The 27,454-nt window shown below is 40.0% G+C and overlaps 1 protein-coding gene and 1 long non-coding RNA gene across 2 annotated transcripts in view; one reads left to right on the forward strand and one right to left on the reverse strand.

The window, feature by feature from the left end:
* TTLL11 (tubulin tyrosine ligase like 11) overlaps window positions 1-27,454 on the forward strand; it is a 183,152-nt gene that overhangs the window by 30,897 nt on the left and 124,801 nt on the right. The window contains exons 2-3 of the mRNA XM_054727447.1: window positions 5,279-5,375; window positions 12,259-12,392. Coding sequence (XP_054583422.1) covers window positions 5,279-5,375; window positions 12,259-12,392 — 231 coding nt within the window. The remainder of the gene's footprint in view (window positions 1-5,278; window positions 5,376-12,258; window positions 12,393-27,454) is intronic.
* Window positions 26,404-27,454, reverse strand: part of LOC129151683 (uncharacterized) — a 29,633-nt gene continuing 28,582 nt past the window's right edge. The window contains exon 4 of the long non-coding RNA XR_008558330.1: window positions 26,404-26,734. This is a non-coding gene — a long non-coding RNA (uncharacterized LOC129151683). The remainder of the gene's footprint in view (window positions 26,735-27,454) is intronic.

The raw sequence follows: 27,454 nt of genomic DNA on the forward strand, positions 1-27,454 counted from the left end.
ATGTTCCCAAACTGAAACTCTGTACCCATTAAACAAATAATTTCCTGTTGTTCCCTCCCCCACCCCTAGAAACCACCATTTACTTTTCCTAGGAATCTGACTACGCTAGCTGTCTCATATATGTGGAACCATACAATATTTGTCCTTTTGTGTCTGTTTTATTTCACTTAGCATAATGTCCTCAGGGGTCATCTGTATTATAGCAGGTGTCAAAATTTCATTCCTTCTTAAGGCTGAGTAATAGTATATGTATACCATATTTTGTTTATTGATTGATGGACAGTTGATGGACACTTGGACTCTTTCCACTTTTTGGTTGTGAATAATGCTGCCATGAACATTTGTGTAGCAATATTTATTCGAGTCCCTGAATTCTTTGGGTATATATCCAGAAGTGTAATTGCTGAATTATGTGGGAATTTTGTTTCCCACAGAAGTTTTTTTTTGCATTCCCAATGCGCAAGAGTTCCAATTTCTCTACATCCTTATCAACACTTATTATTTTTTATAATAGCTATCCTAATGGATGTGAAGTGGTGTCTCATTGTGATTTCAATTTTCATTTCCCTGATGATTAGCATTGTTGAGCATCTTTTCATGTGTATGCTAACCATCTGCAAATCTTTTTTTTGGAGAAATATCTATTCAAATCCTTTGCTTATTCTTTTAATTGGGTTGCTTTTTGTTGTTGAGTTGTAGGCAGTTTAAAATATATTCTGAATATTAATTATTTGTCAGAGATATAATTTTAAAATATTTTCTCCCGTTCCATGGGTTGCCCTTTCATTCTGTTGACAGTGTCCTTTCATGCAAAAAGTTTTAATTTTGATGAAGTTCCATTTATTATTTATTTATTTATTTATTTATTTATTTATTTATTCCCTGTGCTTTGGTGTCCAAGAAATCATTGCCAAATCCAATGCCATAAATTTTATCTCCCATATTTTTCCTGTATTTTCTTTAGTGTTAGCTCTTAAGATTAGGTCTTAGGCTCATTTTGAGTTAATTTTTGTGTATGGTGTAAGGTAAGGATCCAACTTTATTCTTTTTGCATGTGAACATCCAGTTTTCCCATCCCCATTGAATAGTTTTGTCATCCTTGTCAAAACCATTTGACCATAAATGCAAGGCTTTATTTCTGGGTTCTATATCCTATTCTATTGATCTATATATCTGTCTTTGTGCTAGTACCATGATATTTTTTTAAAACTTTATTTTCATTTTTTTTATTTAGGGCTATAATAGGTTCACAGCAAAATTGAGTAGAAGGAACAGAGATTTCCTTTATATTCACTGTCCCCACATATCACAGCCTCTTCCTCTATCAAAATCCCATACCAGAATAGTACATTCATTACAATTGATGAGCCTACATTGATACATCATTATCACCCAAAGTCCATAGTTTATATTATGCACCCTTGGTAGAGTACATTCTGTGGGTTTGAACAAGTGTATAATGAGTTTTGTCTTTTCCAGAATGTCATATAGTTGGAATCATACAGTATGTAGCCTTTTCAAATGGGCTTCTTTCACTTAAAAATATATACTTAATACCTTCCACCATGTCTTTTCGTGACTTGAGAGCTCATTTCTTTTTAGTGCTGAATAATATTTCATTGTCTGGATATACCATGGTTTATTTATATATTCACCCATTGAAGGGCATCTTGGTTGCTTCTAAGTTTTGGCAATTATGAATAAAGCTGCTATAAACATCTGTGTGTAGGTTTTTATGTGGAAATAAGTTTTCAACTCATTTGGATTTTATATCAATTGTTTATACCAACAATTATACCAACAATTGACATTTCAACAATATTAAATCTTCTAATCCATGAACATGGGATGTCTTTTTACTTATATGTGTCTTTTTTTTTTCATAACATTTCATAGTTTTCAGTGTACAAGTCTTTTGCCTCAGTGGTGATTTCCTTAAAAAAAAAAAAAATAATCTATATATATCTATATATATATATATTTAATCCTCACCCAAGGATTGAGGATATTTTTCCATTGATTTTTAGAGAGAGTAGAAGGGAGGGGCAGGGAGAAAGAAAGAGAGAGGAGAAAAACACTGACTTGAGAGGCACATTGATTATTTGCCTCCTGCTCGTGCCCCAATCAGGGCCGGGAATTGAACCTGCAACCTAGAAATTTGCCCTTGACCAGAAATTGAGCCAACAACTCTTTGTTCCCAGGGATGATGCTCTAACCATTGAGAAAACTGGCCAGGGCAGTATTGTATTCTTTTTGATGCTACTGTAAATGTAATTGTTTTCTTAATTTCCTTTTGGGATTGTTCATGGTTAATATATAGAAAAACAATGATTTTTGTATGTTGATTTTGTATCTGCAACTTTGCTGAATTTGTTTATTTCTAACAGTTGTGTGTGTGAGTGATCTTTAATGTTTTTACATATAAAATCATGTCATATGCAAACAGATATATTACTTCTTTCTTCCGAACTTGGATAGCTTGTATTTCTTTCTCTTGCCTACTGCTTTGGCTAGAACTTCCAGTAGCATGTTGGACAGAGGTAGTGAAAATGGGCAGCATTGAAAAAGATCTTTTTTAAAAAATATATTTTTATTGATTTCAGATAGGAAGGGAAAGGGGGAGAGAGATAGAAATATCAGTGATGAGAGATAATCATTGATCGGCTGCCTCCTGCATGCCCCCTACTGGGGATCGAGCCCGCAATCAGGCACTTGCCCCTGACCGGAACCGAACCCGGGACCCTTCAATCCACAGGCCGATGATCTGAGCCAAACCGGCTAGGGCGAAAAAGATCTTTAAAAGAGATGGGATTATGAAGCCTTTGACCTATTTAAAATTGTGTTTCTCTGTGTTCTCAGTATCTAGCACAGGGCCTGGCATGGTAATTATTGAATGAATGGATTTTTTAAAAAGGTAGTTTCTCAAAACAAAATGAGTTAGAAGCACTTCTGAATGAAGGGTTGATTGGGGAGAAGGTAGCAAGGATTGAGTTGTGAGCATATGCGTGTTAAGGAGTCAACAGTTGTCCCCCGACAGAGAGCAGGTGTTGGTCCCACATTTTGAGGAGCAAAACCATTTTGCATCGTAGAAACTTTGCTGGGAGAGTCTGCTTTTGAAAGAGCTACCTCCCTGATTAAGTTAATTCCCTTTCTTCATATTAGCACTTACCAGCTGGAAGAAAATAGCATATGTTGTATCTCTTTGTATTTATGACTACTGAATTAATAAGTTCAGTCCATTGGATGCAAAGAAAATGAGTGAAATGCTATACATTATAGATGGACTTGTTAATGCTAATAGAGTGTAACATATGCCTCACTTTGGCACAGTTTAGAAATAATGTGAATGATTTAAAGTACGTGAGTCTGTTTGCCTCATTCTAATTGGGAAAGCTTCGAGTCACCACCATTTCATTAGTAATGCTGTGTTCTTCCATTGGAATGTAGCCCTCTCAAATTGGAGCAGATAAAAATTCTGATTAACTGTAGTCTTAGAGTGGGAAAATTAAATGATCTTATTAAATGTGTTGGTATTTCTCTTCATCTGGACTTTAAACAAGCAGGTTCTAAATATGGACTAACATGTCCTCACTTTTTCCTTTAACAAGGGTCATCTGAGTTACAGATTTAAAAATACATCTAATTTTTAAATGCAGAATTTGGTAACTTTTACAACAATTCTGTAAATTCAGAATTAGATCAAATTTGATAATCTAGGCCAGGGGTCCTCAAACTTTTTAAACAGGAGGCCAGTTCACTGTCCCTCAGACCATTGGAGGGCCGACTATAGTTTTAAAAAAAACTATGAACAAATTCCTATGCACACTGCACATATTTTATTTTGAAGTAAAAAAACAAAACGGCAAAAACACCCGCATGTGGCCCACGGGCCGTAGTTTGAGGACGCCTGGTCTAGGCTGTGGTGGAAAGTGCAGGCCCTTTGTCTCAGTGAGGGAAACCCTATAGCTTGTGCAAAAAGCAGGTGTGTTTTAAGGATACAAGACTGTCTTATAGGACCCAAGGACAGGAGGACAGCCAGGCTCAGGAGGTTCTGAGTCCAGGACCTGGAAGCCCTAGGCCAGTGATGGCGAACCTATGACACGCGTGTCAGCACTGACACGCGTAGCCATTTCTGATGACACGGGGCCGCATGCCGAGGATGAAACATTTGCTGCTCCTGAGGATGAAACATTTGCGACTAGAGTCTTGGAGTTAGTTTTTTCCTCAAAGTGACACACTACCCAAGTTATGCTCAGTTTTTTGGCGAAGTTTGATACACCAAGCTCAAAAGGTTGCCCATCACTGCCCTAGGAACTGGGGTCCCTCAGTATGTGTCTCCAAGGCCACAGCGTCTCACCTTTACTTTATCTCTGCACCTGCTCCTTTTCTGTCTCTCAGCAGATTGGCTGCCTTTGCTTCCCTGTGCACACAGTGAAGCACAGCTGCCTGGCTCTGGCTTTTTATCACTTCCAGTTCAAGGGCCAGCCGAGGCTGCCCAGCATCTCTGATTTCCAAATTCCTGGGAGAATCTGGTTATCTCATCTTGAGTCAGATGACCACTCTTGGTTTGTTCATTTATTTATTTAAAAACTCTTACTGAATGCCAGGAACTGTTTTAGGCACTGGGGATGCATCCTGCCCTACGGACCGTGTGCGCGCGCGCGCGCGCGCGCGTGTGTGTGTGTGTGTGTGTGTGTGTGTGTGTGTGTGTATGTGTGTGTGTGTGTGTGTGTGTGTGAAAGTGTGTGTGTGTGAGAGAGAGAGAGAGAGAGAGAGAGAGAGAAAGACTGTGAAAACTCATTCTTTCTGGGTTAAGAGTTGTAGTTTTCAGAGAAATAGAAGAATGGCTTGGAATCCAGATAGGCCTGGCTTTAGATCTTGATTCTTCCCTTACCAGCTCCTGCGTGACCTTGGGCATATTAGAATACCATTCTCAGCCCCAATTTTCTCATCAGTAAAATGGGAATAATCCTAGGTAGGTAGTTATGAGGATTAAAATGAAAAGGTACCTGTAAAGTCATGAGTGTAGTGCCTGCCACATGGAATCAGAACTCCACTCTCCTGGTTGTGACCCTGAGCAAGTTACTTAACCTGCCTGAGTCTGTCTCCTCACCTGTAAAATGGGAAAGAATATCAGCTACGGCACGTGCTTATTATGAGGACTGAATCATGTGATGTGTGCCAGGGTGCTGGGAGTTTGTACACAGTAGACATCAGTGTGGTCACTGCTCCTCTTGCTCTTGTGGTGATTAGTCCCTTTTTTTTCTTTTTCTTCTAGTTCCCTTTTGGCCGCCGCTCGCCCTGTGACATCTACTGGCATGGTGTTTCATTTCACGACAACAACATATTCTCTGGTCAAGTGAACAAGTTTCCAGGTATCCACTGTTATTTTTGTTGTTGGCATTTACAAATGTTTCCAGGCTGGGTCTCAGGGTACACTTGTCCTCAATAACATGACAGTGCTTTGAGATCAAACTCGAGATCTCTGCTTTGAGATCAAACTCGAGATCTCTTCATTGGAATTGCTGCCTGCACTCTGCCCCGGCGCCATCACCTTGGGAGGGATGCTAACGCAGAGGAATCAGGACTTAACCCACCAGGGGGTTGAAGATTGGAGGCTCAAAAACATCAAAAGACAGGCTTTCCAGGTCTGATTCCACTGGTAAAAGGACATGATTTTCACTTTTTCAGTTATAGATATAACATGGGGGTGTGGTGAGGGGATTATATTATCAAAATGAAAAAATAGACCATTTTACTTAAATAATTTGCAGGAAACAGAAGTACTAAAATTCAAGGAATATGTCACAGAAATGGGGTTAGCAGTTTTCATTTTCTTGAAGTATCACATTTGGAGGTACTGTTTTAAAAACCAAATGCACTTTTCTGGGAATAATAGGTGGCAGAACCTCTGCTTTTACCCAAAGCCATTATCCCAGTGAGACTTACCTGCAAGGGAAAGTGGCATAGCCAACATTTTAAGATACCCCCTCAGTCCACTCCCTACCACCCCCTGTGCTTCTGCTGTGACTGCTATTCATTATTTTTAATGGCTAAGTGAAGAGGTTAGTTACAGTGAGTGGAGGTGCTTGGGGGAAAGGAACATTGTTGAGCTGGGTCTGATCATAGCCAAAGCGTCTTCCACTGATTTTCTGAAATTTTAACAGATGGTTCCAAGCATGTTATAATATAATAATAAAAATGGTTTTTAAAAAGATCATCACCTCCTTTAAGAAAACCACAATGTGGATATTTCTGTATTTCCTCCCAAACCTTAACCCTGTTTATATATCTTTTTGACATAATTGCAGTCAGAGTGTAGTTGCCTGGATATAAGGTGGTTTCTCTTAGTGTTATATTATTTATGTTTATTTTATTTATTTATTTACTTATTTTTTATTAAAGAAATTATCTGCTTTAAATATATTTTTAAAATTGATTTCTGAGAGGGAGAGAGAGATAGATAGAAGTGTAAATGATTAGAGAGAATCATTGCTCGGCTGCCTCCTGCACATCCCTGCCTGGATCGAGCCCACAACCCATGCATGTGTCTTGACTGGGAATCAAACTGAGACATCCTGGTTCATAGGTCGATGGTCAACCACTCAGCCACACCAGCTGGGCTATGCTTATTTTAAAAAGGAGAATCAGTTTGTTTTTTTCCTTTGGCAATACATGCCACATCTGTAAGAAAACACCTCTCAGAAAACCCAGTATCCATACATTATACACTGGCTGGTTGTGCCTTGTCCACTAGGGGCTTTTCAACTGAGCATGCAAACTGCCCCACGCCACATGTGGCTGAGATTCACATAGAAGGATATAGGTCAGGACACACAGCTTACCAGCGGGTCAGTACCCAGCATGTCTCTCCAGCGGAGTCTTTGCAAGGGTTCCAGGGGCTAGTGTCTGGCCCCTCGAGAGAAAGCTCAGGTGCAAGGAGATAAGACCCACATTGGTGGATGGGAATCTGTCTTGGCTTAGATGACTCATAGGACCCAGGATCTCATGTAGCTACTCCACAGCATAGCTTCCAGGGTTCCCGCCAGGGTCATGCTAAGTGACAAGCATCACCACTCTCAGGAAAGCCTGGAGTCCTGGCTTCCTACCTGGTATTTATGCAATTTGCCAATCAGGGTCATTTTAACCATATCCTTTGTTGTCTAGTAACACAGCTGACTCTCCACCTTTATTGGTTTCCAGGGGAACAGAATTAGAAAATTAACCTGAGGTCAAATTTGTCCTTAGAGAAGGAGAGAGGATTTTGTTACAGAACAAGAATGATGCTTGCAGTCAGGGTTCTTGCACACGGTCTAATGGAATAGTTATTGCTTTCAGTCTTACTGCGAAGAAAAAGGTGACTTTTGTTGTTGTTGTTAATCCTCACCCGAGGATATTTTTCCATTGATCTTTTAAGAGAGAGTGGAAGGGAGGGGGAGAGACACAGAGAGAGAGAGAAACGTCAATATGAGAGAGACACATCAACAGATTGCCTCCTTCATGATCCCTGACCAAGGCCAGGGACCAAGGTATATGACCTTGACCAGAATCAAACCTTTAAGTCTCTATCCACTGAGCAAAACTGGCTAGGGCAAAAAAGGTGACTTTTTGGTGCTACTAAAGGACTTTTTGGGATATCAGGAGAGCATAATCTGAAAGAGAACAACTCTTTGAATGAGGACAGAGTTCCTAAGACCTGAATCTTAAGTGAGGCTTCATTTACATTTCTGATCTGCTCACGTCTCATCTAGAGAGAAGGAAAAAGGTAGGAGCTATGACCCTTCATTCAGAACACAAATTAGAAATACAGAGAAAAATATTGCCAAAGGCCTGGCTTCATTAAAGGTGAGAAAAGGATATTCATCTCAAAGAAGCAAGTTTATCCCATCCTATATTCCACCTGCCAGTGATTAGCACATATAATTTTCCCCTTTACTAACAGCAGTTAATTAGCTCTAATGACAAAGTAGCACCTCGAACCTCTAGGCAGAGGGACAGTGTGGCCACAAACTTCGCTCTGAGAAAGATGGCAGTCCTCAGCAATGGGTGATCACTGAGCAGTCTGTCCTTTGGCTCCAGTTTGTGTCCAAGCTTATCTTCTGTCTCTGATATATCCCATTATTTAACAAATGCACTTTGTATGCATTGTATGTTACTTATAGCATGTCCTAGTGGACGTGCCTGGCAAGTATAAACACTTCCCACACTGAACAAGCAAAACTTTTGGACATGCATATGGGAGTAATTTATTTTATTTGTGTTAGCACGTTAGATTTTAGCCATTTTTCTATGGACAATTTCCCTCAAAGTTTGTTATTATATCTTAACTGATGAATTAAGACTTTCTATAAAAAATAATCTGCTTTAAGAAAGCCTGAAACTCTCAATTCTCAGCTTACCAACAAGTCTTTTGATGAGTTTCAGGGTCTGAGATGTTGACAGCACATGGCGGTGGTGCCTGAGAGCCCACCCTGAGGAGGGGACTAGGGAAGGGACTCCACTGAGGAATCCATGGGGGCAGCCATCTGGCAAGCACTGGGCTGGGCTGGGGACTCAAGGACATGGAGAGAGGCCTGTGGAGAGGGAGGTGTGATACCAAATATGTGCTGTGCTAGAGGAAACTTGGGATGCTGGGGGGGTTTGGAGTTAGGACACTCGCCCTCATCCATATTCGCTTGGGATAGGTGGGGTGAGAGATCCTGGAGAGGAGGATTGACATGTGAGCTGAGCCTCCAGGGATGGAGGGGTCTGAACCTCATGTAAAGCAAGGGAGCAGAGCTGGTGCAAAGACATAGACTGCTTAGAACTCACTGCTCACTCAGCCAGGGGAAGTGGCCCACGATGGTTAGAAAGGGTCACATGTAATAGGGGCAGCGAGTGATGCTAGGCAGGGACAAAAGGTCATGGGAAGCTGCTGAGGAATTTTAAGCCACAGAGTGACATGGGCCAGTTTGGATTTCAGAAAGGTCAGCCCAAGGGGTGCATTGGAGGTGGGTGGAAGCTGAGAGAGGAAATGCAGAGAGAGCTAAGAGACTGCTGCAGCATCCAAGCAAAGGAGGTGAACTTATCAGTGGGGGTGGGAATGGAGGAAAGAGGATGGATCTGAATGGATTGTTTGTTTGACCTCTGGTTTGTGTTTCTGTTATAAATGATATTTGGATTGAATAATGCTTCCAGTGCAGCTCAGATTTTATTTTGTTCTTGTTTTTGTTTTTTAAATTGGGCAAAGCTGTTACACTCTTCTGTAACTCCACACGGGAAGAGATCTACCAGGTCTTGTGACTTTGCTGCAAAAAGAAGAACTCAGGCCTGGCCTGGGGGGGAGTGGCAGGAGGCAAGACCTTGGTGTGAGAAGCTCCAACCTGCTCTAGGGGGTTTCCCAGTCGATAGGGGAACTGCCGAGACAGGGGCATCTTTGGGATAGACCTTGATGAGAAACGTAGATACCCAGTCAGCCTCAAAAGAACATGTTAGTAGGCCCTGAAGTCACAGACAGGAGGACTCCAGGAAGAACATTGGAGAGAACAAGGCAAAGACGTTGCTCAGGTACCAGGAACAAAGGACAGGTTTCTAAAATTTGGGGACAAAGCAATGGAACCCCAGAAAAGCAGTTGAACTCCTCCTCATTTAATTGGACTACAAAGTTGGGGTCAAAGAGTGCCTTGTTCCTAGTCTTGGGAACTGATGGTTAGACCTAGGCTCCACCTCAGGTCAGAATGGGTCCCAAAGCCTAGGGCAGAGGTCACAGATAGGGTCAGGCAGATTCTGGCAGTGACCTCCCTATTCACACATTTACTCTGGGAACATTGGCTCTGGCTCAGCTAGAAGGCCGGCTACTCTTGCCAGCATCTTATTGAGAGAAGATGGCACGCCTCACATCTGTTTCTGAGCCACTGCCCGAGGGTAGGGATGCCAGCAGCTTCCTCATGGGCTTAAGTGAAGGGTGGCATCACAGCCAAGATATGGTAGCGGAACAAAGGTGGTCAGTGGACTGAGGGAAGTCTACACAGGTGCTTGCTGGAGACAGGTGTACTGGCGGGGTTAGGGCTGAGCTGTCTATAGCCAGCAGGCCGGCAGGGTCTGGGAAAGGTTGCCATTGGTGGGCAGGACTGCTTCTGAAGTTGACTGTTTTCAGTAGAGGACTACCTAGAGACAGACACAAAGGTAAACTCGGAAACAGATCCTTAGCTGGTATAGAGACCCCCAGTGCGCAGCACAGAAGGAGTCACTGCAGATTGAAAATGAGTATTTACTTCACTTGCTGGACCTCGATTTGCATAAAACTTTTCTGGAACATTCAAATGGCACCCCTGTTCTCAGAGCACTTCTGTCTGCATTGTGTGTGTCCTTCTGACCTGCTGAGTGGTTTCTGAGCCTTTCCCGGTTACAGCGCCCTGATGTGGAGCATACCACCACATTCTGGTCAGGAGGCAGCATCTGCGTGATGTAAGGTGCTGCGCCACAGTTCGTCCCGAGGGTTTAGTTTAATACTAACAGGGACCTTAGTCAGACACGAGTGAAGAGTTCCCAAGAAAACGGACAATTTGTTTTTGTGTCCCCTGTGTTCAGCTCCAGTGTTTCCAACTCAAAATTTCATAGGGGAATAAAGAGGAATAGCTTTGATTTTCCAAACTCATGCATATTTCTTGGGAAGCTCAGGACAGTGTCCTCAGTGAGTTTATTTTATTTTATATCGAAGAGTTCACATTAGAGCCCAGTTTATTAGAACTTTTTAAGCCCCTTTATTTCTTGCTTAATCCTTCTCTATATCCTTCTAAAAAAGAACTAAGAACCTGGGCATTGGCATGTTGAAGCTGCAATTTTTAGGTTTATCACTCTTTTTAATATGCTGAGGGAAGCAAGAAGTAGGTTATTAAAACCTTCATTCTCAAGTGTTTACCCTTTGCTTCCTGAACATGGCAGTTTAGAGAAACTTCGTTCAGTCTGATTGTGGCCTCTTGGAAGGTGTGATAATTCGGACATGCCGAGCTAATATGAAGCTTGGTACTTTCTATTAACAAAAATAACTTCGCTCAGCCCTAGCTGGTTTGGCTCAGTGGGTAGAGTGTTGGCCTGCAGACTGAAGGGTCCCGGTTCAATTCCAGTCAAGGATTAAAAAAAAAAACAAAAAACTTCACTCACCAATTTTCTAGTGTAGCTCTCAGGGTGAAGAACATTTTGTTGTTGTTGCTGTTAATCCTCACCTGAGGGTATTTTCCCATTGATTATTAGAAAGAATAGAAGGGAAGGGGAGAGAAACATCAATGTAAGAGAGACACATCGAGTGGTTGCCTCCAGCATGTGCCCCACCAGGGCCAGGATCAAGCCTGCAACTGAGGTATGTATCCTTGACAGGAATCGAACCCAGGACCCTTTGGGCTAACACTCTATCCACTGAGCTAAACAGGCTAGGGTATGAAGGCCATTTTTAGCGGCAATATTTGCTTTGAGAAATAAACATGCCTAAATATAAAATAATTTGCTTAAAATTTGCTAGGGTAAACACTTACTTCCCTTGTCGGTGTTACTCAAGATGTGAGAGAAAAAAAAAAAACTCACCATTCTTTTCAAATGTTTTATAAGTGAGATATTTCAGTTCCCTCCGGATAAATTAATGAGATCTGGTCAATGTCTGCATCAGTACTTAGAACTGAAGAACTCCTATGGATTCCATTTCCCCTTAAACTATAATTATGCTATGATATCTTCTCCAGTCCATGTCCTTATTCAGGGAGATAGATTTTATGCTGAAAGGTATATATACTTTTATTTTATATATTTAATACTCATGAAAGATTAAAACAAACAATTTAATTAAGCTTCTCATGATGTAAGCACAGTCTACTAGATGATATTCTCTAGGGTATAAGATGGAAGGAATCCCAAAAATAGGTATGGTGGCCCAAAATTTTAAAAAGATATTAAGTTTTAAGTGTAAGATAATAACTGCGTCTCTTTATTCATTATCTAGGGGCTGACAAAGAACGTAGTAATAAGCTAGGGGGAAACTCATTCCTTTGAATTGATGTTTCATTTTTATAAGGAAAAAAATTCACCTATCACCTCAAGTTTGTCATGAATTTGGTAGGTCTTAACAAACGATGAGTCACCGCTGTGGGGAACAACTCATACCATTTTTTTTAATCCAGTCTGAAAAGTGACTATGTCGGGTGGGTGGTTTTAAAAGTCCCAAACAATGGCTGTTTTATAGCTAGTGGCCCACTGTTGTTAAAACCTCACAGCTTCTCTCCTCCCCAGGCATGACGGAGATGGTGCGTAAAATTACTCTGAGCAGAGCAGTGAGAATTATGCAGAATCTCTTTCCTGAGGAGTACAACTTCTACCCTCGCTCTTGGATTCTGCCTGACGAGTTCCAGCTCTTTACTGCTCAGGTAGATGGCACTCCGTCCCATGGCCTTGAATCATACTGTGGTTGCGACCGTGTCCTGGGTCCTGCGTGCTGGGAGCTGGGGCCAGAGGTCCCCAGGGAGCTGAGACTGGCCAAGGGAGTTTCTAACAGTACACAGTAGGTGTTGGCAGCGACCACGGCAGATTGCAGAGTTGAACAGGTAGGGTGACAGGTAGGTAAACTGAAGAAGTCCTGACATGAGGAGACGGTCCTGATACTGATATTTGAAGCTGCATCAGGGGGTCCGGGTTTGGGGAGCCAGGGAGACAGAGCAACAGAGCTGGAGCAGATGGCTGAGCACATAAGAGGACTGGGATTATGAGTGAATCTGGAGGTGTGGTCCCAGGGTATGAAATGTGGGAGATCAGGCTCCGCTTCAAGGCGTGGGAGTAGGTCTGACAAACTGAGGGGCGGGAGGAACCTTTTAAGTGTCAATTTGTTCCAGAATCAGTATTCAAATCACCCATTCCATATTGAAGCAGTATGTTTGAGCATGAAATATTTAGTTGAAAGCCAAATGGCCATATATGTTTTAGTCCGTTTCTGGACTCTACTTTGTTCCATTCATCTGTGTGTTTACTTTTAGCTAAGAAAGCTATGGCTTTATCAGGTAGTGCCAGTCTTCCCACTTGGTTTATCTTCAGAATTGTTTTGGCTACTTTTGGTCTTTTGCATCTCTGGATCAATTTTATAATCAGTTTGTCCCATTTCTACAAAGAAGCCTGCTAGGACTTTGAATCTATAGCTCAGTTTGGAGTCAGTGGATATATTAACAGTGCTGAGTTAGATACATGACTTTTTATTTTTTTTTAAATTTAAATATATTTTTATTAATTTTAGAGAGGAAGGGAGAGGGAGAAAGAGATAGAAACATCAATGATGAGAGAGAATCATTGTTCTGCTGCCTCCTGCATGCCCCCTGCTGGGATCAAGCCTGAAACCTGGACATATGCCCTTGACCAGAATTGAACCCAGGACCCTTCAGTCTGCAGGTAGACACTCTGTCCCCTGTACCTATTTCCCACTCCCTCCCCAGGCCTTCACCAATCTATTGTCTGTCCATGGGTTATACATATATGCATACAAGTTCTTTGGCTACTCTCTTCCCATTCCCCCTTCCTTTATTTGTATCTTCCTTAATTTATCTCAACAATGTTTTATAGTTTTCCCTACAAGTTTTTATTTTTTATGTTAATTGTAAATGATAGTTTTGAATTTCATTTTCCAGTTGTTTGTTGCTAGTTATAAACATCCAATTAGCTTTTTAATTTTGAACTGTATCATATGACCTTGCTTGATTCCCTAATTAATTCTAGAAGTCCCTTTTTGTAGATTAGGATTTTCTATGTATAAAATTAATTCATCTGTGAACGAATGTTATTTCTTCCTTTGCAATCTATATGCCTTTTTTTTTTTTTTTCTTGTTAAACTGCCCTGGGCTAGGACCTCTATACAATGTTGAACAGAAGTGATTGGAGTGGACATCCTTGCCTTGTTCCCAGTCTTTGGGGGAAGCATACAGCCTTTCACTGTTACATATGATGTTAATATTAACTAGAGATTGTTCATAGATGCCCTTTGTTAACTTGATGACGATGTGTTCTGTAGTTTACAGAAAGTTTTCATCATGAATGGGTGCTTAATTTTGTCAATGCCTTTATGTATCTGTGAAGATGATATGGTTTTTTTCTTTATTTTGGTAATATGATGAATCACTCTGATTAATTTTTTAAAAGTTAAACTAACCTGATACAAGACCTACTTGGTTCTAATATATTATTGTTTTTATATACTGCTATATTTTGTTAGGATTTTCTGTGTCTTTGTTCATGAGAAATGCTGGCATTTGATGTCTTTGTTTGGTTTGGTATCAGGCAATCTTCATTAAGTGATTTGGCAAATGTTTCTTCTATTTCTTGAAAATTTTATATAATACTAGTATCATTTCTTCTAAGTTTGATGGAATTCATTATTGGAGGTATTTGGGCATGGAGCTTTCTTTCTGGGAATATGTTTTTTTATTTTTAAAAATACATATAGGTAATTTTTCTTTCAAGGGACTAGTCCATTTTATCTAAATTGACATAACATTTTAAAAAATAGTATTTCCTTATTATTTTTTAACGTCTATGAGATATGTAGTGATCCTCCCCTATTTCATTGCTGAGATTAGTAATTTGTGTTTGCTTTTTTTTATGATCAGTCTAGCTAAAGGCTTATTACTATTGTTGCTCTTTTCAAAGAACCAATTTATGATTTTATTATTTTCTCTCTTGTTTGTCCATTTTCTCTATCATCAATTTCTAATTTTTATTATTTCTCTCTACTTCTTTTGGGTTTACTCATCTCTTCTTTCTAAAATAAAAAGCTATTATTATTTTTTAAATTTTAACTCTTTATTGTTTAAAGTTAAAATAAAAAGCTATTTTAAAGAGGAACCTAAGTCCATTGATTTTAAACATTAAAGCAATAAGTTTTCCTCTAAGCACTGCTTTAAATACATCTCAGAAATCTTTGTATGTTACATTTTCATTACCATTAAGTTTAAAATGTTATATAATTTCCTCTAAGATTTATTTGATCCCTGGGTTATTTAGAAATGTGTTGTTTAACTTCTAAATAATTTGGAATTTTACCAAAACTTTTCTTATTGATTTCTAATTTAATTGTTGACATAAGAGTGTATATTCGGTATTACCTTGCTCATTTTAACTTCATTGAAAGTTGTCTTATGATCCATATATTGTCTATATTGGTGAATGTTTCATGTGCATTTAAAAATAAAATATACTCTGGAGTTGTTGGGATAGCATCCTACAAATGTAAATTAGGTCAAATTGGTACTTGGTACTGTTCACGTGACCCTTACTTATTAATTGCCTACTTGTTCTGTCAGTCATTGAGAGAGTATGTTGAAGTTTCCAACTCTCATTGTGGACTGTCTCCTCATTTTAATTATGTCAGTTTTTGCTTTACATATTTTAAAATTCTGTTCTTAGTTTGATGATTTGACTCTTTTATAAGGTAACTTTCCTTTCCTGAAGTCTACTTGATATTAATATAGCACCTCTGGCTTTCTTTGGCTTAGAATTTTCATGGTATATCTTTTACCAGTCTTTTACTGTTAACCTGTCTACATTTTTTAAAGAGTGCGTCTTTTTGACAATGTGTTATTGGGGTATGGTATTTTATCCAGTTTAACAACCCTGCCCTTTAATTGGTGTGTTTAGCCCATTCATACTTAATCTAATCACCAATATGGTTGGATTCAAGTATGCCATCTTGCTATTTCTTTTCTATTTATACTATATGTTTGGATTAATTGAATATTTTTAGTGTTTTGTTTTATCTTCTCTTTAAGCTTCTGAGTTATACTTCTTTTAAAAGTGTTTTTGTTTTTGTCCTGCCCCTAGAATCTAGGGTTTATAACGCATCTTTAACTTCTCACATTTACCTTTAAGTATTTCCTACTTCAAGTAAAATATAAACACCTTACAACATTATATTTCTACTTCCACTCTTCCTTTGTGCTATTGTCATATATTTTACTTCTGTGTTATAAACCTCATAATACATTATTATTTTTTCTTTGTAAAGTCAATCTATATATATAAAAGCCTAAGGGACTGTTATGACCAAATGACTGGAATGACCAGAATGACCGGTCAACTAGTCGCTATGACATGCACTGAACACCAGGGGGCGGACGTTCAATGCAGGAGCTGCCCCATGGTGGTCAGTGTACTCCCATAGCCAACCTCCCACGGCCAGCAAACCTCCTTTGATCCCTCCCCCTGTCCTGCAGGCCCTGTCCAGCAGGCCCCAGCTGGCAGGCCCTCAGGCCCCAGCAGGCCTGGCCCCAATCGGGACTGGCCGAGACAGCCCCAATAGGCCCTGATCACCTGCCAGGTCTAGAGATCCCACCTGTGCACGAATTTCTTGCACCACGCCTCTAGTTATCTTATAAAGAAATTGAGTATATTTGTCTTTTATACTCACCCATACATTTACATTTTCAGAATTCTTCATCCCTTTGTCTAGCTCCGGGATTCCATCTGGTATTATTTTCCTTCAACTTAAAGAATATTCTTTAACATATTTCTTGTAATGCAGGTCTGCTGATGACAAATTCTCTCAGCTTTTGTTTGTTTGGAAATACCTTCAGTTTTGTAAATGTTTTTAAATAATTTTGGACTTACAAAAAAGTTGCAAATGTGTAGTAGAGAGTTCACATATACCTTTCATCTAGTTTCCCTTATTATTAATATATTATACAAGTACTAAAACTTAGACATTAGCATTGGTATAATATTAGTAAACTATCTATACACCTTATTTGAGTTTTTCCTACTTTCCTACTAAGGTCCTTTTTCTGGTACAGGATCCACTCCATGATCCCTCATTGCATTTAATTGGTAAAAGTACTTAATAATTACAAAGAGATATACCTCCTGATTTTTATCTGCCACATGTGGGTATAGGACCAGCACATTGGTTTCTCCACCCCTCCTGCCAGTGTGGCTTCTTCTTCATATCCTTAGTTATAGGAGTTCTGTTTAGCTAGATTTCAGATGGTTCTGAATGATGAGTTTTCTGTAGTTTAGTTGTAATTTTGATATAGTTGTGGGAGGATTTGAGTATCACATTACCTACACTGCCATCTTCACTGGAACCCAGGGGTCTTCTTTAATCTCTTTGAACAGTGATTTTTGTTTTTGTTTTTAATGTACAGCTCTTTCATATCTTATGTTAAATTTATCCCTAAGTATTTCAAATTTTGACACGTGAGCAACCTTTTGGTTTTAAACTTCAACTTCTCATTATTCATTGTGAGTATATAGAAATATAATTGATTTTTATTTGTTAATCTTGAATCCTACAACCTTGCTAAACTCTCCTAATAATTCCAGTAGCTTATTTTGAAGGTTTGATGGGATTTTCTATATAGACTCTCATGTTCTCTGAGAATCGGATGGTTTTATGTCTTGCTTTCCAATCAGACCTTTATTTATTTTTCTTGCCTTATTGTCCTGGCTAGAATCCCCACATAGTGTTATAAAGGCAAAAGAGATGCTGAGGGTTGTATTAAGACATTATATCTTATGTAGGGAAGGACAGATGTGAGGGATATTTCGAAGGAGGAATCTATAGGTCTTGGAGACAGATCAGAGAGGGGTATGCAGAGGAGGTACAGTTGATGTTTTCAGGAATCTGGTGGGGATGCAGTTGCCAAGATGGGAAGCCCCAGAGGAGGAGGAGGTTTAGTGGGAAAGATGGGAAGCTGAGCAAGTGCTTGTTGCTTAACTGTCAGCTTTCTGAGTTTAGCCATTCAGATAGACTCTTTATCTTCGGTAAAATGGGGGTGTGGGGGGTGGCAATTGCTCCATCTCTTTCTGTTTTAGCATTCTAAACTCTCAAGTGTCACAGTCCATTTGATTAATGCTGAAGGTACTTAGAATGGTTAGTTCCCTAATATAAAGGAGGAATTCTTTGTCTCTTAAAGCACAATAATCTAGAATCTGCTGATTCAGGGTCTGGCACATGCAGAACAAGACTATGAAAACCCTATCATAGTAACTCACTGGAAAGCCCTGGTACCATCACTTATTTCTCATGGGATCTCAAGTAAGTCTCTTCTCCTCTCAGCCCCATTTCTCCAACTGTTAAATGGGGAAATGATTATAACCTCGGAGTGATTGTGAGCATCCAGTGAGTATTTGATGATGAAATGCTTCATTAGCTGCAAATCTGAATTAAAAAAGAATACATGTGGCATTCTAATTTTAATATCACCTTTGTTTTAATACAAAATTATACATTCAGTTTAAGAATTCAAATATAGGGATGTATAATGTAAAAAGTGGAAAAATATTCCCACTCCTCAGAAATTACTGGACACTTTAGTGTATATTTTTTCAGCTATTTCCTATTTATAAACAAATATGCACTGTAACACACATGGCTTTTTTTCTTTAAAAATGGGATTTTACCATACATTCTCTTTTTTAGCTCTTTTCCCCACTGAATATGTTTTAGGCATCTTTCCATGTCAGCACTATATAGTAATCAATTGTATGAATGCACCATAACTTTAAAAATTACTTCTCTATTGATGGACATTTAGGTGGCTCTCAAATTCCTTAGTTTAATAAGTAATGCTGTTGGGCATTCTCTCAGATTTATATTTTTCTACACCTGTGCCAGCATTTCCTTCAGGTGGACATCTCAAAGTGGAATTACAGTATTAAAGGGTTGTGCATTTACATTTTGACTGGTAAAGCTAAACTGAAGGAATCATTAGAAATGGTGCATTTAATTATGAGGGTAAACTGTCTTGTCAGGGCCATGGCAGTGAGCTCTCAGAGCGTATGTGGGCTTTGCTTTGTGATTCTTGGTAGCAACAGGAAGAGGTCTGAGTAGCTGTGAAACATTCTAAAAACTGACACTGTGAGTATTTTATTTCTGACATTAATTAGGATTAAATTTGCTTCATTAAAGAAAGGGGAAGATCCTCACTCCTCTGCTATAACCATTTGCAAAACTGGTTCCCAAATATGATCAGCAGGTGGCACCAGCGGGAAGCAAGTAGGATTCTCAGTGGAAATTTCTGTGAAAATTAGAGGAGGATGCAGGCTTCCTTTCCAATTTTAGCAGATGGCCAATAAAAAAATTCCTTGGAGTTTATTTTGCATATGGTCTCCCATCTGGGTATTTGAGAAAAGTACAGTTTTGTTATCAAAACAGTATTTATTATGGTGAAGGAGTTTGTATTTCGCAGAAGAATTTTTCAGTGAATAAAGCCAAAAAGCTGCTCAATAATGCTTTCAAGTTTCTTGGAGGGAACCAGTGAGCATGGTGTCCTTCCACTGTCCTCTCCAGTTACCCTCCTTAGTTAGCTTTGATTGATTCAGCTCCTCGAGGCTGAATGAAGCACATTATTTGCAAAACCCCCAGGGAACAATGTTCTCCACTGGCTTTAGAACTAGGAAAATGTGGACTTACTTATAAGTGGGTCAGAGTCCAGGCAGAAAGAAAAGCTGCAATATGAAGCATATGTTCCTTGTCCTCATCCCACGTTTATCAAATAAACTTCTGGTGAGTTGCTTATTTGCATAATTTTCCTTCATTTGGATAGCATGCTGATCTGACTGACCTTCAGGGCACCCGATAGTTGAAGTTCACCTACAGGGTGAAGTTTAAACTCCTACACATGCCTTGCAGAGCCGCTGCCCACCTCTGCAGCCTCAGCATCCAGTTTCCCACCTCTTCCTCTGGATCCTTCCATATTGAACTGCTTTAAGTACATGCCTCTTGCACACGCCTCTCCTTTTGCCTGGAGCACTGATCATTATCCTTCCTGCCCCTCTCCCAACTCCATAGCTGCCTTCTGTCACCTGACAAATTTTGCTAATTTTTCAGACCCCTGCTTATCTTTTACTTTCTCTATAAAGCCTACTCTGTCCCTCCCCACTGGGAGGCATTTTGGGTTTCTTTCTTCAATGTACACTGCACTCATGTTTATCACACTGTTTAGTGACTACATGTTTAGTTATCTTTCTCTCCTGCTCTAAGTTCCACGAGGACAGCGAGTGACTGGATCAGTCTTACTCATCATTGTATCCCTAGAGCTTGTCACGGTGCCTGGCTGTAGTGGGAAGTCAAGTATATTTGCCAAATTGAATTGCAAATTAATATGTATGGTTTAAAATAATTTCTCTTGTGAGTTTAGCCATCAAAAGTTAGCTTCTCCAAGGCCAAGGGTATTAGCCTGACCCAACCTGTCACTTTAAAAGGGTGTGGGCCACACCTGGGCCATGAGGAACTTAACAAAGTAATGCCATCCAGTGAGATGGTTGTTGGGCTGCTGACCTTTCCCAATGATGCCCAAACTCTACCCCACACAGAGTTCTGCACATGGGCAGCAGGCTTGGGAGCCATCAGGGAGACCAGAATGCCTTCTGCTTATGCAGCCTGGCAGCCTGGGAGGCCAGAGTTCTGGTGCATAACTAGTAGAAGACAAAACAGAAGTGAGGGGATTCCAGCTGTCAGAAGCAGGCAGATGATTCAAAGCTGCTGGCAGAGACGCTGTAGGAGCCATGGTTTCACCTCCCTGGCTGCTTCAAGTTTTATTGCCTTTGTTGCCAAAAATAGAACTTCACCGCCTGCTTAGATATATCATGCTGTTCTTGTGTCCCTTGCTTAACAGCTCAATTTGTTTACTGGAAAAATATCATCCGAAACTCAAGATGGTGCTCATCTCTGGAAAAGCATGCTTAGGTCCTACTCATTAGGACATCCTTTTAATTAGCCCGAGTGACACTGGCATCTGTGTGGTGCTTCGCAGTTCACTGTGTGCTTTTTATATGCATGGCCTGTTATTCTCCCTCAATTTGGGGAATTATCATTATCCCCAATTTACAGGTGAGAAGACAGAGGTTCAGAATCAAGGGTTCTTGCTCATGGTTACACATGACTCTACAACAGCTAGTGCACTCAGACCCCTGACTCAGTACAGTTCAAACATTTCCTGAGACCTACTAAGTGCCAAGTGGTAGGGGTACAGGTTCAATGTATCTTTGCCCTATGCAATCATTTAATGTGAAATGAAACACTGAACCAGGGTCAGGAGGCCTGCTCCACTTCTGGTTCTACCTCCTTTCTCCCCACCCCCCAGTTTTATTGAGATATAATTGAGACATAATATTGTATATTTTTACATCATGATGATTAGATGCACACATATATAGCAAAATGATCATCATAGTAAGGTTAGTGAACACATTCATCATCTCACATAATTACAATATTTTTGTGGTGAGAACATTCAAGATCTACTTTCTTAGTAACTTTCAAGTATATAAACCAGTATTGTGAACTATAGTCACCATGCTATGTATTAGATTCCCAGAACTATTTATCTTATAACTGGGAGTTTGTACCCTTTGTCCAATATCTCCCCATTTCCCTCATCCCTCATCCCTCATCCCTCATCCCTCATCCCTGACAACCACAATTCCACTCTCTGTTTCTATGAGTTTGCCATGTGTTGCAAATGGCAGGATTGCCTGGCCAGTGTGGCTCAGTGGTTGAACATTGACCTATGAACCAGGAGGTCAGGGTTTGATTCCCAATCGGGGCGCATGCCCAGGTTTTGGGCTTGATCCCCAACAGGAGATAGCTGATCATTGATTTTTTTCTCTCTCTCTTCCTCTCTGAAATGAATAAAAATTATATTTAAAAAAGCAAATGGCAGGACTTCCTTTTTTATGGCTCAATAATATTCTGAGAGAGAGAGAGAGATAGAGATATTTTCTTTATCTATTCATCTGTTGATGGGCACTTAGGTTGTTTCCATGTGTTGGTTATGGTGAACAATGCTGCATGAATCTGAGAATGCAGATACCTCTTAGACATAGTGATTCCATTTCCTTACCCAGAAGTGGGATTCTGGATCATATGGCAGTTCTAGTTTTAAATTTTTTGAGAAAGATCTATATTGTTTTACATAGTGACTGTACCAATTTACATTCATACCAGTAAGTAGGAGGTGACATCTCATTGTGGTTTTGATTTGCATTTCCCTGATGATTGGTGATATTGAGCATCTTTTCACTTACCTGTTGGCCATTTGTATATCTTCTCTGTTCGGGCCCACTGCCCATTTTTAAAAAAATATATTTTATTGATTTTTTACAGAGAGAAAAGGAGAGGGATAGAGAGTTAGAATCATGGATGAGAGAGAAGCATCAATCAGCTGCCACCTGCATACCCCCTACTGGGGATGTGTCAGCAACCAAGGTACATGCCCTTGATCGGAATTGAACCTGGGACCCTTAAGTCCCCAGGCCGACACTCTATCCAGTGAGCCAAACCGGCTAAGGCCCACTGCCCATTTTTAAATGAAATTATTATTGTTATTTGCTATTAAATTGTATGAGTTCCTTACATAATTTGGATATTAATCCCTTACCAGATATATGGTTTGCAAATATCTTCTCCCATTCTGTAGATTGACTCTTCGTTTTGTTTATAGTTTGTTTTGCTGTGCAGAAGCTTTTCAGTTTGATGTCATCCTGCTTGTTGATTTTGGCTTTTGTTGGTGTCATATCCTGCTGCCACCTCTTAGCTGGGTATGGGACCCTGGCCAAGTCATCTACACCCCCATTTCCAGGCTTCAGTGCTTCCTCTACAAGAAGAAAAGATTGCAGAACATCACTAAGGTTCCTTCCACTTCTAACCTTTTGATTCTGTGAGTTTGGCTTTCCTGGACTTCCATAAAACTCTCTGCTGGAGTTAAAGTTCTTCACAAATTTCTGTTGCCAAGGTTTTAGTTGGAGCACAAAGGGCCTTATGTAATCAATCATCATCTTGCAAATGCTGGGTCAGTGCAGTCCTGGGCATAGGGAAGCGCTGATGGTGAAGGCTGCCCTGCAGCTGCTTCTGGAACTCCACGGGGGCCGGCTGGCTCCTCACCTCCACCTCACCCTCCCAGGAGGGTCACTGAAGCTGTATCTGCACATTCCGTCCGAGCCCTATGGGGTGGTTGGCTGAGGCCAGCAAATATTGGCTAAGCCAAGACATCCTTCCTGTTGGTTCCCTCTAAAGCCCTTTCAGAAAGATTCATATCTGCCCAAGTTCTTGTACCTCTGTCTGTCTCTCCTGCCAGGGACAACCTTCCTGTGTTTGTCCACCCGACAAGCTTTCTGAGCTTCCCTGTGTCAGAGTTGATGCCACCAAATCTATGAAGGCCTTTTCTGATACCCCCTCTCCCACTCCACCTCCCACTCTCCTGCCGCCCAGACCCATGGACAGTTCCTCTGGGACCCCTTCTGGACTCTCCCTCAATTATAGGACCCCCAACATGCTATTTTGTGGCAGTGCTTCTGGTTGAGAGATAGTGAGGCAAGGGCTCGGGTCATTAAGACCTAGGTTAAAATCCTTCCTTCATCACTTTTAAAGTGTGTACCTGGATAAGTTACTTAATTATCCTGAGCCTCAGTTTCCTCAAAACCTGTAACACCACAGGGATGCTATGAAAATCATACTCTATCCCCTCAGTGAATGGACATTTACTTATCTTCTGTCCCTGTGAAACTGGGGGCTCCCAGGGAGCTTGGAGAGTCATTTCCATCTCCCCTGCCCAGCACAGGGGATACTCAGGCATATGTGTGTGAAATGAATAATATGGAAAGAAGTTTTGTGGTCTTTGATGGAAATTTAAGCTAGTGCTAAGACTGTTTACACAAAGTATTATGGGTATTTCTGGCTTATTAGAAATGGCCTTATTTTAATTTTTAATAAAAATCTAATCTTGAGACTAGTCATCTCATTATTTGATGATAGGTCATTTAGGAGGGAAAAGAGCTAAGACTTCTCTTTGACTGAATGGCATCAAGCTTGGCTTAAACATTTTCCTGTTAAGGTTCCCCCTCCCCCCACAAGCAGACTAGTACAATAATACTTTTAAAAGTAGAAACTCTATTGTTTAATTTCTACATTTCAATTTGGTCCCAAATACATTTAGTACTTTAAATGACAACTATTATAATCTTGCTGCTTTGCAGTCCTGATTTTGTATGAGGAATTTTGAGGTAAGTACTATCATTAAAGGGCTGGTGCTTTAACATGTCCCCCACTCCCCTCTAAAGAAAGGCAAGCTGTGAAAAAGTGAAAGAGGTAAACATTTTTCTGGGAGACTGTTTTAAAGGTCAAGAAAACCCTGCTTTCTAAAGCGAAGAAAAGGTCATCTTTCACCCTTCAATTTTTGTCCTTTCATTTCATTTTGCAAAAGTTTTTCATGATGTCGCCTTAGTCACTTGAGTAGAGATGCCTAATTTTCTATAAGAAAATAGTGGAACCAATCTTGAGATAGATCAGTGCCTATTTCAAAGGGAAATTATGAAAATTGCTCTGCCTGTACCTTCTTTCCTCATTTCCAAAGAAATGAAGAAGCCTCTCCTACTCTGTTTCTTGTTCAACTTCTTTTCTGTGTAATGGCTTCTTGGAGGAGTGCTAATGAAAGGTGACGCGAAGTCGAGATTTGGATTTAGAAAGATGCTGTAATTGAATTCTCTGGCCTCATTAATGAATGATTCTCTTGTCCTTCCCTCTCACCCAAACTTCCACTGACTTCCTCCTTGCCTCCTCCTGAAATTAACCCCATACATTTTCTAGAAGGCTTAGAAGAGTAGGATAAAAGGACTTGTTTGGTTAGAATAGATCTAATAAGTGCTTTTCTATTCTTTTGGAACTAATGGCTCTCTTCCATTTTCTTTTAACTTTTCATTTTGTCATAATTTCAGACTTACTGAAAAATTGTAAGAATAATAAAGTTTTCTGCACACCCTTCACTCAACCCCAAATGTTAACATTTTGCTACATTTGCGATCCCCCCTCTCCATTTTGAGAGTAATTTGCATACATGATGCCCTTTTACTCATAAGCATACCGTGCATATTTCCTAAATAAAAGAGTATTTTCTTTTATAGCCACAGTGTAATTATTGAAATCATGAAATGAACATCGACCAATACTATTTTCTAATTTAATCATATTCAGAATTTATTCAGATTTTGACAATTGCCCCTTTAGTCTCCTTTAACCTGGAAGAATTTCTCAGTCTTTTTTCGTTTTCATGCCAGAGGTATTTTTGATGAGCACAGGGTATTTAGCAGACTGCCCCTCAATTTGGGTTTGTCTGGGGTTTCCTCGTTAGGTTCAGGATATACATTTTTGGCATTGAATAGCACAGAAGCTGTTTTTCTCAGAGGTATCATCTCTGGGGGCACATGCTGGCAACATGTCTCATTACTGGTGACGTTAACTTTAATCATTTGGTTAAGGTCGTGTCTGCCAGATTTCCATGGAGGAGTTGCCATTTCCCTCTTTCTAATGATTAAGTATCTTGAGGGAAGATATTTAAGACTATGTAATATCCTGCTATTCCTCAAACTTTTACCTCTAGTTTTAACCTCGGTTAATGATTCTTGCCTAAATCAGTTATTATTGTGATGGTTGCCAAATGGTGATTAACCACCATTCCTTCTGCATTTGTTAGTTGAGTTTCTACTGCAAGGAAGAACTTTGCCTTTTAATTTATTTATCTATGTGAATATGCATGCACATTAGTGTGGACTCGTGGATTCTTATGTTATTGGATGTGTTATAATCCTCTTTTATTTATTTTGAAGCTCAAATGCTCCTCGATTTGTCCAGTGGAGCCTGGTGTCCTCTCAGCAGCCCCTGTTACTCTCCGAGCGCTCTGTTCTGCCACGACAAGAGGCCCCAGGCTTTGTCGTGTTTTCCCTGCACCAGCCTGGGAATCAGCCAAATTTCCAAGAAGCCCTAGTGTTTTTGTGCTGGTGCTGTGGGTGCTCACTGCTATAGGGGTGTCATTCCAATGCCCTCCCCTTTTATAAACATATTTTGGGACATTCTCTTCACCATCATGAATGAAATATAATCAACCTTCACACATATTTTTTTAAAAGACAACAACACCTAAATGTTGTTTAAAAAAGAAAAATAAGAAAAAGTTCTTTATAACAAAATTTTATACATTTCAATAAGTAACTGCTCTGGGGGCACAGTTACATAAGAATATGTAATTAAGTGGCCTGATGCTTGCATCTAACTGTAATGAATGAGTTTGGATTTAAGGAAAGTAGGACAATTTGATTAAACATTATTCATATTCTTTCTCATATGTCTATATATTATACATGATATCATAAATATGATATTTTTAAATATTTGGCTTTTTTCTTTTTTAAAATATATTTTTATTGATTTCAGAGAAGAGGGGAGAGGGAGAGAGAGAGATAGAAACATCAATGATGAGAGAGAGAGACAATGATTGGCTGCCTCCTGCACACCCCCAACTGGGGATCAAGCCTGCAACCTGGGCATGTGCCCTGACTGGGAATTGAACCATGACCTCCTGGTTCATAGGTTGATGCTCAGCCACTGAGCACACTGGCTGGGCTAAATATTTGGCATTTTACTTATTTATTTATTTATTTTGAGTTTCTTTCTGGGCCAACAGTTCTTTTGAGACCCAATTTCAATGTCAAACAGTTCCTTATGTGCACATGTCAGCAATGATATTTCAGTTCTGGATGGTGGACAAATGGTGGTAATGCAGGTCCGACCCTCTCTGGTTTGGTCCTGGGCAACCTGCAGTGACGCACAGCTGTTGACTGCTAGTATGGCAAGGCGATGTCAGCATCTTCCATCTCTGGACTGCTTCTCTTCTGTCTTCATGGCTGGAGTAGTCCTGTCGATTCCTCTCTGTTGCCGGAATCCACATGGTCTCAGAGTTGTTTTCTGAAAATATACAAACATATTCTCGACCAAAAGTTAATAAAGGAATATTTCCTATAAATTTGACTTGGGATCCTTTTTCATTTTTTGCCCAAATGATTTTTCTCTGGCTTGTTTTGACACCATGTATGTTTTTCATGGGTGTCTTGCTTTTAGCATTACAATTAATTATCTAAAGTACAAATTTTCTAGATGTAATTTACTTACAGGATATTTTTCCTTACATGATATTCTTCTACTATCCCCCCTTTTTTGATTTAAATATTAGGAGGCTTTATATTTGGCATTTTAAACTGTTCTTTACATATAATCACATTGTGTTACGTGGGTAACTCAGATAGCATAAGCCATGTGCCTTTAGTGACGCAGTGCTTCTGAAATATTCGATAAAATTCCAGGGCGGGGGAGGTGAAGTATAATTTTCCCTGTATTTACATGGTTGTTGCACTCCTGGAAAATGGTGGTGCTCAACTTAAATCATGTGGGAAATTCTTTTTGTTTACATGTGACAGTGGATAGGGGGTCTAGGCTGTCTCTATGTATACATAAATAGGTCTTTCACTTTATGAAGGTGTGGCGGGGCTGCCCAGTGCGTGGCAGTCTGGCATTCAGGCCCCTGCCCATCAAATGCCAGTAATACTCTCCATTCACTGGGACAACCAAAAGCACTCCCCAAAATTTCCAAAACCCTCCCTAGGTGGCAGTATTGGTCTCACTGAGAAA

This window comes from Eptesicus fuscus, chromosome 15 (assembly GCF_027574615.1).
Source record: "Eptesicus fuscus isolate TK198812 chromosome 15, DD_ASM_mEF_20220401, whole genome shotgun sequence".
NCBI lineage: Eukaryota > Metazoa > Chordata > Mammalia > Chiroptera > Vespertilionidae > Eptesicus > Eptesicus fuscus.